The 14,017-nt window shown below is 41.0% G+C and overlaps 1 protein-coding gene across 1 annotated transcript in view; it reads left to right on the top strand.

The window, feature by feature from the left end:
* CNTNAP5 (contactin associated protein like 5) overlaps nt 1-9,604 on the top strand; it is a 442,467-nt gene extending 432,863 nt beyond the window's left edge. The window contains exons 23-24 of the mRNA XM_019554532.1: nt 6,489-6,560; nt 7,384-9,604. Of these exons, the coding sequence (XP_019410077.1) occupies nt 6,489-6,560; nt 7,384-7,580 (269 nt within the window). The 3' untranslated portion in view covers nt 7,581-9,604. The remainder of the gene's footprint in view (nt 1-6,488; nt 6,561-7,383) is intronic.
* Nucleotides 9,605-14,017: the final 4,413 nt, after the last annotated feature.

Raw genomic sequence — 14,017 nt, 5'->3', positions numbered from 1 at the left:
AAGCTTCCGGTGTTTTATATCCTAATACCATTTCCGTGACATATGCACTTGCATCAAATCCCCATTTCCTTCAGCTTCTACCCATGGTGTTCAACAGAAAACAAATGATGCCATTAGAGCCTGGCATTGTGAAAAGGAATGATGATTGCTCTCTGTATGGGAAACGGATTCCAATTTATGTGTGCTTCACTCGCCCTCCCCCTGCCTTTAAATTATCTCATGCCTCTGTGAGGTAGGGAAGAAGCATGGCTTCTTAACAGCAAAATGCTAGGTGTGTATGGTTATGAGCATACACACATTCTTCCTCCATTCCTTTGCTTTAGTAGCCAATTTTTGCTCTCATCTATCCCTGCCATCCATAGAAGATGACAGTCTAGGGAAAGCCCTGTGTCTCGAGAAGGGAGTTCAAACTGTAAGCTAGAATGGCATAGGATTTGCCCTTTTAAACTTTGCAGTTAAGTTGACGCAATGAAAAGTTAAGGTTAATCAGGCACAATGATATCTGAAAATGCAGGACCGTAGGGAAAGCATTATACTGGGTCTGCAATTTTGTGCTGAAAACAGCGTCAACTTTTTCTTAATGCCGGATTAATCAACGCTTAATAAAATCTCCATATTCCAAACAAACTTGTTTTATAGATCTTACTGAGACGTATGCATTTTTACTCAATGACTCCTTAAATACCAGGTACAGTGATGTATCTAGTTGGGGGTCGCGGCATGTAAGCCATGGTGCTATTCTGAATCGCATATTGAAGACCGAGAGAGAGAACGGGTCCACCAGAGCTGCATCAGCGCAAGCTGAAGGGGACTCTGACCTGCAGTGCACAGAGTGGTCTGAACACCTGTTCGTAGTGTGTCCCTTGCTCCCTCTTGTGTAAGCAGGTGTGTGGTGAGAGGTGGCGCAGGAGAGATTTGCAAGTCTTGAGTCACAAAGTCGATGTCCCATAAGGTGCAGTGTGCTAGTCAGAGGGCTGGACACGGCAGAGCGCTGGACACATGAGAAAAATCAGAAACTTTGGAGTTTGTCATGAGCTATCTACCATGCTGGCTTTTCCCCTGCCCAAACACAAGCCCACAGGCTTTCCTGTTAGACACATCGGGTCGTGTATATAGTGTAATGAGGACTACCTCTCCGAAACTTTCCAAATAGCATAGTCTGGGCAAGTATCCCACTGCCAGAGCTGGGAATTTCCAAGTAGATGAAGAAGCAGTATGGGAAAGACTCCAGTGCTGTTGGTGCAGTTTTATCAATGACTCTGCCATGCAAAATGCACACAACCAGGAATGAATGCAAGGGCTCACATCCAAAGTAGAAACTACCTACTTGAACCACAGGGCCAGGTTTCTTGTTTGTTTGCCTTCTCTCTATAGGTTGCTTTCCTTTTTGGCTTCCTAGTGGCCTTGCTTCAGTGGGAAAGTGCTTTCAGTGCTGCCTTGTATGTGGTTGTGTTAGTGCTGCATGATGTGGGAGATCAGGCTTCAAATCCCCTGGGGTAGGGAGTGGTTAGTTTATAACCCGGGTGTCCCATGTCTCTCCTATCCTAGATAGTGGGTCTGCTTACTAGGTCATTGGGTACCAACAGCCCTCTCCCCGTCTCAGTTCAGCATCAAATATATGCTAATCAGGATTTACACCCACCTGCAGTTGCAGGGGTTGTGCAGCGTTTCTGTGTGTTTACAATGCAACTGAATTGCAATGGAGCAAAGTGCACGTAGATTTTTCCAGGGCATTCGTGAATCATGCTGAGAATGAGCAGCAGGACAAGCCTGGGTAGGTAGGTAAAAATGTAGCTGCTTAAGGTCAGCTGTGTACATATGCTTCACATAAGGCAAAGTAGAATAATATTAGATGAAAACACCAGAAAACTACATGTCACACACTTAAGCGGTAAAATAGATGATTGCTCTGTATGTCCTGTAGTATAAGTAATGTGTACCTTGCTCTGTAAGATACTGCACTTTGCTTTACCTTATATTTTGTTATAATTTACATATACATTATCCTGATCTGGGAAAAGACCGTATTTTTGAAGCCATCACAGGGAGATAGAAATAAGGCTGACCATTCGACTTTGCTATTAATCCCTCAATTTATCAGTTATAAATTTATCATCTCTGCATATCTGAGCAGAAAAAAAATCAAATGCAGAACTCAATTGCCCATGCATCTGCCCATTTTCTTCTGCTCAGCTACATCAAAGCAACCTGCCAGGAAATCTTACTTTATTTAAGTGTTTTTTCCTCCAAAAAAATAAATAAATAAAAGTGCTCAGTGATCATAACGTCAGAATAACTGAAGCACTTTTCTTCAAACTTGGAACATTTATTAGATCTCTAGGTAAGTTTCTTAACAAGCCTTGTTCAAAATCCATTTAGATATACTTGAGTTATTCATGCATACATTTTATGGTTAAAATATTTGATATGGGATTTTGATGTTTTATGGAGTTCCACAGATCAGTCATTCCTCGCATGCTGAGATTGATAAACACACACAGTAGTTGCCATTGCAAAATGTACTTTGATGTTTGAAAAAACCGTGTCAGCTCTATTAAGCTGCTACAAACATCACAGTATGATCACATATTGTTTTACAGAAAGTGTTGGGTTTTGGGTTGGTTTTTTTTCACAGCGCTTGTCCACATCCTCAGCCAGTTGACACCAGCTGAGGATCTGGGTCTTGTGTATTTAAACTGTGCATACTGAAGACTTTCATAATGCAAAAACTACTTAATCTATATGTAAATAATCTATCGGTACAAAAATATGTTACTTCTGGAAGGCATGTGAGACATGGCACGTCCCCATTTTGCTGAGGTGCCCTCTGGTGCCAGTTGTCTTCATACCGTAGTCTCAGGGGTCATATCTAAAAGGCACAGAACATCCTATTCAAGTCTCATATGAGATACGGTGTTGTTTTTTCTTGGCTTCAGAATTTACTGTGATCCCGCTGGGGAAGGTTGTGCTGTCACTTGCCATCTGCTTCTCTGCAACAAACACCTCCTCGCCCTGGATCCTGATTTTAGTTCTTGGGCAAAACATAATTCTTAGAAACTTTTAAGGTCTGTCGACCTGCATGCTGAAGTAGATAAAACTGCATTAAACAAGTGCAAGAAATTGAAAGTTACCTCTGCATCCCCAGTGGCTTGCTTTGGTTTTCTTCAGGTAATGATGGCCAAAAAGTAAACTTGTTCACGGCTTTTAGAGTAAAATATGTTCACGTGTTTTGCTGCTTCAGTGAGCAAACTGCCTGTGTCCTATGCGCGGTTAACACATCCTAAGTGTAATGTGTGACCTGGCCGTGAGTTGTTATCATTTTGTAAAGTTTACTGACTTCAGCAATCAAGGTGTGCAAAGTTAGCTGAAGCAGGTACTCCTGTATCTAGAAATCAACTATTTCTGATCAATAAAAAATCTGAGTTTTTCAAGTTCTCCTGTGAGTGAGAGATGGCATATCTAGATGCCCAATCTTTGGGCAAGTGAAGAGAGGGTAGTTGCAATGAAGACATGGTAGCTTCCACTACCATGCCCTAGCCCCACAATGGGTGACTTACCCTTATGTGGCCCTTCCTTCTGTTGGTACACACTTCCGTAAGCCATCCCACAGGATCCAGAAGTCCTCTCCATGATTGTCTCCATCCTGAATATCAGCCAACTGTAGAACTGCAGGTTCCCCAATATTTCTGAGTTGCAAATGCCTATTTAGAAGAGGAGAGATCGATTCCTCTGTAAAATGGTCTCCTGGTCCAGAAACTTCCTGGACCTTCTTATCCATTTGCACTGCAATATGCACAGCCATTTACATCAGTGCAAATGGGTTATGAGTAGTAACCACTGCATTCAAGTTGCACTGGCATGACCGACTAAATGCACAGGGCATAACAGAATTGAGTGCTTTGTGGACACAGACAGTGAAAACCAATATAGCTGAAGACACAGACTCATCACGGTCCAAACACACAGACAGCGAAAGGATCTACAGCTGTCTGAATGAAAAATTTCATTCAGCAACGAGGTGCCGTTTAACTACCGAGCCAGTCTCTGCAGCAATTTGCATTTCTTGTTTAGGTCTCCATATCTCACACTTGAAAAGAGCAACCTGACAATGCAATAAAACATGTACCTGATATAGTCAGACCTAACTCCTGAGTGAAACGTATATATAGTAACTTGAAGGCTTAAAATAAGCAAACCATAGCTTTGCAACGGAAGCTTCAGTAGAGAAAAGGCTGAGGTGAGTCTGAAGTCATGATAGGATGGTAAAGGAGGCCTAGAGGTTTCACATCCAGAGCTAATGGCAGATGTGAAACACACAGCTTGTGCGATTTATCATAGCTCCGCTGACAGGGTTTATCCCTTAAGCTGGATTTGAATTTGATGCTCACAAAGTGTGGTGTGTTAGGTCTTGTGTTTTGATATAAAGAAGAACCAGCCGTGAACACCCCCGAACTTAAGGATGGTTGGATAGAGGAATTTGGTTCCGAACAATATTTCTCCCAAATGTCAAAGATTTATATTTCATCTAACGCAAATCATTAGGCTGCCTGTATGTGCCATGGTAGGCAATCTTCCTTCTCATGGTTCCCAGCTTTCAAAGACGGGTGACTGATTGGTAGCTTAAGAATGGGAATGGAGGGAGGAAACACAAGCCACAAGGACTTACAGCAACTGATGGTGGAAGATCAGAAAGGGCCTAACTTACAGGTATTCAGGTTGTAGCCATATTGGTCTAGAGGCAAAGGGAATCAAAACTCATGGAAGAGGTGATATCTTTTATTAGACCAACTAGATGTTTGCAAGCACATTATTGTATTTATCTGCAGGTTTTCAGGCAGACTCACCCTTCATCAGGCATAGAAGAGAGCAAAGATTGTAAAAGTTCTCCTAGGTAGAAATGAAAATATGCAGAATGAAAAAGGAGAACTTTTACAACCTCTAATCTCTCCTATGCCTGATGAAGGATGTGCGTGCCCAAAAGCTTGCAGATAAATGCAATATTTTGTTAACTTAAAGGTATTATGTCGAGCAAGGATTCAACCACCCACCCCTGTAGACAGGCAACTCTTCCAAACCCATCCCAATCTCACTCAGCTACTGCGTCTCCCTACTGAATCTGTCCTGCACATCCTGTATCCATCTCCTTTATTTTTCTTGCTGGTTCTTGCTACGGTTGTTTTGTCATCATAAAATTGTAAGAGCTGAGACCAGCTATCAACAGACTTCCTGAATCACATATCTTCCTATCATCCCCAATAGGTACATCGAGTAGCAATCTACAGTGTTGGTTTTAAGTATTTAAGGCCTTGTTACATATTCATTTTAGGCATGTCCTGGAGCTCTTAACCCCTGGATTCTCCACACATTAACACCTGAAACTAGTTTTAAGCACAGTTTAGATGGCTAAAAGTTATGCCACTCCAGGGCAGGTTTATCTCTGATCCATGTTACCCAGTTTATGGTCCGTTAATGTATGGGCACTCCCCACGGATGAGCCACCCAAGCTGAGCATCCCAGGCTGTAGTGTCCCCTTTCCCACCCTCCTGTTGTATGTGAACAAACTTTCCACCTCCAGACCTCTACTGCCCAGGGGGTGGTTTTTGACACCAAGCCAACCCCCCTCCCACCCCTGGGAATATGACCTTCCCACTCCCAGGGGTGCAACCCCATGAAAACAACCTGCAGAGCACATGCCAGCTATCCAGGTTTCAGGGCAGGGAAGGGTCCAGGCCTGGGGTTCAGTGGGGGTAGTGGGGAACAAGGTAGGGGGCCAGATTGGGTCCCCATGAGATGGGGTTTCCTTCCGAGGGCAGGGGCAGGAGGTCCTCCAAAAGTACCTTCCCTCACCACACTCACCTCCCAGACACCTTAGGAAGCACAGCCAACATCCCTCACACCCTAACACCAAATCCCAATTTATTAAAGCATAAGACCTTCTTCCATTTACTTCCTCTTCATTTCTTTTTAATTTAATTTATTTTTATTTTGTCTTTAAGTGGCTGGCTGACTTCCTTTTACCTCCTTTGCCCCACTCCTGTTTCCTTTCCACCTCCTATTTCATTATTAGCCCCCGTCCCATTAACTTTCTCCCCCCAGCTTCGTGATCCCTCTCCCCCTGCCAGCCTTCTCGTAGCAAGTCACAGCTGTGCAGGTGGGGAAAGTTAGATAACGTTTTTAGCCTTAATGTGTGACTGCTCTGAACGCAAGCTAGCACTAGTACTTAATATTTCAGAGTTCTGGCATTGTGCAACAAAGCCCTTCCTTCCCTCTTTTATCCATAGCTCACATAGCTTAGTCCTTGAAAATGCATAAGGATCTTGTTCTGTGATCACCAGCTTTTAAGAGGACTGATCAAATGCTCTAATCCCCACCCCATGTATTTTGAAGGTTGACCACAACTCATGGCGGATACCTTCTTTCAAAGTGCAGAAGAAAATCCAGCATCTTGATTAAAGAAAATGGTTTGTTTTGTGCTTAATCATTGGCAGATCCCTTTGGGAAGACAGATGAGAGGGAACCGCTTACCAATGCAGTCAGAAGTGACTCCGCTGTGATTGGAGGTAACCTTTAATTTTTTTTTGGAAATCCTATAATGTAAACATATTTCAACAAAAACGTGTATAGGGAGTATTTCCAGTGACGACTCAGCTGCATAGTCTTCTCACTCTTTTTTTACTATGTTTTAACAGAATCCCAAGATTCAAATCAGAATCAAAATGCAATGTAACTAGGGACTGGGTAAAATGAGTGAAGATAGTCTACCCTGAAGAACTGAAAAATGTTTTAATAAAATACAAAAGAACACCTGTCCTTCTGAGACATGGCTACACTACAAATGTTTATATAACTCTGTGATTAGTACTGTGCCATGGAGGTCAGAGCTCATCTATCTTCTGGCCTCTCTCTCCTTTTTGGTGTCTGTGATGGAATTCCTCAGGCCATATGAAGACTCGCTTATAAACCACATCACCTGTTGCCTCATGAGTGGTCCTAATACCTCCGTAGATTGTTTTCTATGTTTATTTGACAGTCAGGTCAGATGATTCAACCCAGCATATTATATCTGATGCTTGTTTTTTGTGGCAACTGGAGCTTGGCAAACACCTGCATCCTGCAGATCAAATCTATGCAAGTTATATGAAAATGCAATGTAACAAGAAGAAAGTGCAGCAAAGGGGGAGCTGGCAGGTGCATAAGGCATGGGGTCTGGAGAACATGGGATTCACCGTGTTGTCACTGGAGACAGTAGTTAACTTTATAAAACTTCCTTCTTTTGAAAATCCCACAAGTGGATAAATACTGATCTATTTACCAGCCAACACTGGTGAAATCTTTTTTTATGTTTTCCCTTCAAATCCTTATTTACCTTTTCTCTCCCCGCAGGTGTAATAGCAGTAGTGATATTCATCATCTTTTGCATCGTTGCCATCATGAGTCGATTCCTCTACCAGCACAAACAGACGCATCGAAGTAACCAGGCAAAAGAGAAAGAATACCCAGAAAACCTTGACCGCTCCTTTAAGACTGATATTGACTTGCAGAATACAGTGAGCGAGTGCAAACGGGAATATTTCATCTGATGGACTCTCCCGATCCTTTTACACATTTTCCTCCCCTGTGCCTCTTTTCTTTCTGTCTTTCCTTCTTTCCTTTTTTTAAAACACACTCATTTCTCTGCAAGCTTTATTTCTTATGGAAAGAGACCACCCTGCACAGGAGAGATTGGCAGCAACGACAGTGCCTCGTTCTCTTCACAAAAACCTGTCACAGTTGCACTTAAACTCAAGAGACCTGCTGTTATACTCTAGACAGAATAAGATACACATGTACGCATGGTTGCCTGTTTTAAATTCCTGGATTTCCCAAGTCTTATGTTGGGGTTCTCGGTTTGTTGTTGGTTTTTTTGAGCCATTTCCTCCATCACTTTGCATCTGACCTGAGCGATATAAACTAGAGGTCAAGTAGCTAAATAAGTAGCACTACAGCTATCGGGACAGAGTAGAGGGAATGAATGAGAACATTTCCTGGTGCATTTCTACCCGTCATAAAGCACCAGCTATATCTTCAACAGATATAAATTGACATAACTCCATGGATTCCAGTAGTGTTGTGACAATTTATACCATCTGAGAATCTGGAATGGCATTAAAAGCATCGTTTTCTTTCTCTTTAGACTACTTCCCCCACCCTGCTGTCCTTTTACTGTAACTTTAAGGCTTAAAAATGTTTTTAAAATAGGAATATGGATAACACCATTGGGTAGAATGCCATTCCAGTGCACCTTGTACACCACTGTTTCATAAGGCTGGCTATTTAGAACCAGCATACTCTAGCATAAATTTAGATGAAGCATGGAAAATTGTAGCTTGACTCTTCAAGGGTTTTAGGAAGCTGCTAGAAGTTAGGTGCTCTATAAATTTCTCTGATGACTCGTCTGTAACTTTAGAAGTGCAGCATACACCAGTTAACATTATATAGCGGGTGATCATGTACTGAAGTCAACCATTTAACTTATCGGGGCAAAACACAACCAAATTAAGGAGGAAACTAACAGCACTCCTATCATGTGACCTAAATCATGCTGATTCATGGTTAAGAAGCCAACCCAAACTGTTATTAAACTGCTTTAAAAATGGCATGATAGAAAGGACAGTGTTTCTTGTCTGTAGGAACCAAGATGTTTGCCCCAAAGCTATGTTTAAGGAAAAGGCTTGAAGTGGCTTCTATAAAGCCACTTTAGCAAACTCACAAGGAAAAGTCTTAAGGGAATGTGTCAAAAGGTCTCAATTTTGATTGATTTCTTTTCTTCCCTCTTGTTTTCCAAAGATTTATTTTCTATCCTGTTAGGGACACTGGGCAAAACAAATCATATGGGCTCTATTCTGGCCAGCTTTACTCTTCCTCAGTGCGTGCATCTACACATGCAGTTTAAGGTGCATTAGTTTATTTTTATTTTCATTAGTGTCACAAAAGCTGTGCTCGTTAGCTAATGTACATTAAAATAGGCTAATGCATATTCTTCTAGTACCTCACAATGGAGGTACTATATTTAATGCACATTACATAAAGTGCATTAATTGAATGTGTAGATGCTCCTGATCCCTAAGCATGGTGTTAAATCCCTATGTTGCTTGCATAATGTGACATGGGAAAATGCTGCGCCTGCAGAAGTATTTTGTTTTCGCTTGCTCATTTGTTTTCCTAAACCCAGCATCCATTTGCATGGTGCCCGCACTTCCTTTATTATTGCTGAGAGACAGTGACAGTGTGACTGGAGCCTGAGGAACGTGTCAGTGGAAAGTTCTGCTCCAATCCTTACATAAAATGGAAATCTTCCTCTTGCCTTCTTTGAGCTTTGGAGAAGACTCAAAAATTTCAACCCCATACCAGGATCTATTCCTTCTAAGTCCCAAACCATTATCAAGCCACATACAGTTTTTTTTAGGACCACAGGGATTTAAGCTCATGAAATCCAATGTAGGATCAAAACTGATGACAAAGCATAGATTGAAATGTAGATGCACAAAGCATTTAGGCTAAGTATGGGCAGTCAAAAAGCGCACGGCTGAATTCAGTCTTTGCGGGTTAGTCTAAGCTGCGTAGACTGAACCGATAAGCAAGTAAACAGACATCCACTTTTGATTCCAGAAATGCAGCCACATGCCTGCAGTGGCCCAGGACAGAAGCTGGAGGGTGCTAGAGCATGCCTCCCTGCTTGGCTGGAGCAGACAGCATGGGCCAAAGCTAGCTCACCAACCCTGTAAGGGGGGTCTAGCAGGGGAAGTGCAAAGTAACTTGGGATGTTGGGGGACTGTGACTTAACTTTAATCTGGAGGGGATTTGGGACTGTAGTTCAATAAACTCATTGAAACTAAATCAGTTAAGTCTGATACTACAGCCATCCAGGTTTATCTTAAACCTATTTTGGCCATTTTGAAAGTGGTTTATGTGCAGTGAACTTTTTTTGTGTTATAGATTTGAACCAGTTTCTGATCACTTATACCGGTTTATGTGTAACTTCTGTCCCTAGCCTAGTAGGCTGGGACTTGCACAGATCACATAGAAGTGCAGTAGGGTTTTTTGGGAGGAATAAAACCATTTTATTAATGCCCCTCAGCTTAATGATGCTTTATGATTATCCTCAGAGAAGATGTTAGCTTAGAGAAGGAATGTGAGACCCTTTTGGCTTGATATTCAACTCTCTAAATTGCACTGTAATCATCTTTGGCTGGCTGGCTATCCTTTGAGGTGAGAGTTAAAATTTAAAACCTGGCCAACACAATGAACAGTGGATTGACCCATCTGCTTTACAATGTGGGACCATTTCAAAGTAGTGATGGGGTTACTTTTCCCCATTCCTGACAGCAGCAGCTATCATACCTTATGGTGGCTGTTTGTATAATGTTTGAATATTCAGGATTTCCTTTGTATTTCGTAACTCATAATGACCTGTTCATTAACTGCATCCCTTCTTGAAACTTAATTTTTCTACCAAGGAGATCCTTGGCAAATGGCTTCTCTCATAAAATATTTTTTGTAGAGACAAACAAACAGGAGCAAATTGTGTTTTTCTGTTTCTTTGGACTCCAGATTTCCCCTGACTATTTTCAGCAAGATTTTGTCCCAGTCATCTCATTTAAATGATCTTAGCAAGAGGGTGCTTTTAATTTATAACATGGTTAATTGCTTCTGTGAAGAATAATGGAGAGAGGAGGAGGAAATCCACATGTTAGTCAGATAAATTATTTTTCCCACAAATTACTGTACTGTGCATTTTTTTCCTGGTCAACACAACGGATATAAATCATCCTTGTGCTCTGCTACATACTCTTTTTCTTTTTGTGACATAAAAGTCACAAGGAAATGTAGTGAGCCTAGCCCCACGCAGATCCAGTGATAAAATGGATGGGAAAGGCAAAGTTTGAGTAATAAAGCAAAATCATCTCATTATTCAAGTCTCTGAGAAGACATGTCTGTTTTTCCTGTCCTAGAATGGGGACCTATAAGATGCTGATCATATTCAACTAAGATTGAGATGGGGGGCATTTCTGGCACTGTATGCACACACATGCATTTTCACACCTTGCACCCTCATGTATGTATAATATACACACCAATTTCATGACAATTTGTCAGGAGTATTATCATAAAGGATGCATGTGTATATTTATGGAATTGCAAAGGGAAAGAACCAGTGAGTCCCCATCTCAGCACAGAATGCAAGGCTATTTGTAACTAGTAAACATTGCTAGCCCAAGATATTTGTCTGTGCAAGTAGATTTATATGCATATAAGGCCAGACTCAGAAGTGTAATCTCCTGTTACTGACTTCAATAACATTATTTAAATGCTTAAATTTAGACATGTGCTTAAGTACTTTGCTGGATCGTGACCTTAATCAGCATCAAAACATGTTAGCTGTGTTGCAGTATTCCAGTTTAGCCATTCATCCCCTGGTCTGTATTTGCACAAGCAGTTATTTTATCCCAGGTGCAAAATTTTACACTTTTCCTCGTTGAATCTCATCTGATTGATTGCAGACCATTTTTCCAGTCTATCCAGGTCATTCTCAATCCTAGCCCTACCCTGCTAAGTGTCTGCAACTCCACCCACCTTGGTGCCAGCTGCAAATGTGCTAAGCACACACTCAATTCCACCATCCAAATCATAAATGAGGATATTAAACAATGTCATAGGACAGACCCCTGGGGAATTCCACTTGATACTTCCCCCAACTACATATTGAGCCATTGACTACTCATTGAGCATAATGATCCAGCCAGTTATGTATCCACAATACAATACTTTTGCCTCGTCTATGTTTCCTTAGCTTGCTAATGAGAATGTTGCAGGAAACGGTATCAAAAGCTTTTGTAAAGTTCAGGCACATCACATCCACTGCTCTACACCCACCCGTACAGTCTATCAAAATCAGGTTGGTCAGGCACGAGTTGTTCTTGGTGAACCCATGCTGGCTGCTCCTTATCATCTTGTTGTCCTTTAGGTGTTTCACAGAAGATTCCTTGATGATCTGCTGCTGCTGGTTTGCTTTTGTTTCCTTGTTTTCAATTTTTTAAAATCCAATTACTTTGCTTATTATCTTCATTTAACCTTACGATAAAGGACAGATAAATAGGCCCAGGTAGTCATATATGGCAGGGTGGAACCTCGAGAAGTCATCTAGCATATCCACCCACTCCAAGGCAGGATCATCTCTGATGTTTATCTAACCAGTCCTTGAAAACTTGCAATGATGTGACTACCCAAACCTCCCTTGGTAGTCTGCACCAGTTCCTCTCCAATTCAAATCCCTCTTCCTGCCATTTATTCCCATTACTTTTTCTCTTTTCCTGAGAGGACATGGAAAACAATTTAGAACCTACCTCTTCAGGAACCTGTTATATATTTAAAGATCATTTCATGTCCCCCCGACTCCCCTGTCTTTTTTTTCCTAAATTGAGACAGTTCTTTTAGTCTTTCCTCATAAATCATGTTTTCTAGACTCCAATCATCTTTGTACTTCTCATCTCTGGACTTTCTCCAATTGGCCCACATCTTCTAAGTTCAGTGCCCAAAATTGGACATAGCTGAGGTTTTAGTACTGTTTAGCATGACAACATAGAGATCAGGTGGACCTATATATGATCACTAGCTATGGCAACGTAGTGGTGTTTTTCCCTGGTATAGCACACTGCTACGATGTTGTAGCAGCAAAATCTTACCTTGTACCGCATGCACAGTGCAGTAACTGCTCATACTGCACCATGCTTTAGTACTTCCAACAGGAGTAATAAAGCACATCACCATATGGCCGTGTATAGACAAGACATTAGATCCTTTTTTTATAACAATGTGACATTTTTAACATTAATTTTCAGTTTTTTATCCACAAAAATACCTAGATCCTTTTCTGTAGAACTGCTGTTAGCTAGTTATCTTCCATTTTTCATTTGCACAGTTAATTGTTCCTGCCTTAGTGCATTTTGAACTTGTCCTTATTGAACTACACCCTATTAATTTCTGACCAGTTCTCTCTCCAATTTGTCAAGAATGTGTTTAGTTCATGTAGGAATATATAATGCTTGATACCTATATTTGTACATATAGAGCTGTACATTACGGTATTATATTCTTTTAAAAAGAAATAAAAGACACATTTCAAATCCCCAGGAAATCAAAATATGCTTCATCAAATATAAGAGGCAAACTTCACAATTAATTTCCCCCTTTTCTTGCTTTGGATGTGTTTTCCTTCCTTGCAGTTAGCATCCACTTTACTAATATGTCAATTAGAGCTGGTCAAAAAGTGGGGGAATAATTTTGTAAACACTTTTAAAATGTTCCCATTGCTCAGGGTTCAAGATAGACCTATTTTCCATTCATCACAAGAGTTTTTCTGCTTTTCCCAAACTGTTATGAAAAAGTGTTTTTTCATTGTTTTATTTACCCAAACAGCAATTGTCAGTAGTAAACCTCATCTTTTGTGAATAAAAATGTACCTTTTTAAGAACATTGATAAAAAAAAAAAATATCACAGATTTTTTTTGGAAACTACTACCCTGGTCAATTTTTTTAAAGAAAAAATTGTGCTTTAGAAAAAGACAATATTCAGCAATAACAATAACATCAGCCAGGTTGTATACCAGGACTGGACTAATTGAATCTGTGGCAAAAACATTCACCACCAAGTGAACAATGAACCATCTAGTCAGTCTTTCAGTCCACACTTCCACATACCTCCAAACTCTATTCTTATCTGGACTCCCTTACTGGAAAGAAAGATACGCTGCTGCCCACCTTAAATGGCAGCCCACGCTCCCTCCTACCCCTCCAGAAAGGAAGTATGAGTGCTTTAAAACTTAAAAACAGTGGTAAAGGTCACCATTCAAAAACATCATATTGAAGAAAATCATCTCTTCTTAAAAACACTCTCCCTTTATTTTGTACAAAGATGTTTAACCCTTCTCTGAAAGATCAGTTAGATTCTGGTCTTGTGCAGGGCAATGAGCATCCTTCT

This window comes from Crocodylus porosus, unplaced genomic scaffold (assembly GCF_001723895.1).
Source record: "Crocodylus porosus isolate Cpor-Errol unplaced genomic scaffold, CroPor_comp1, whole genome shotgun sequence".
Taxonomy (NCBI): domain Eukaryota; kingdom Metazoa; phylum Chordata; order Crocodylia; family Crocodylidae; genus Crocodylus; species Crocodylus porosus.
The sequence above is the reverse complement of the archived record's forward strand: the minus strand, read 5'-3'. Positions and strand labels throughout refer to the sequence as shown.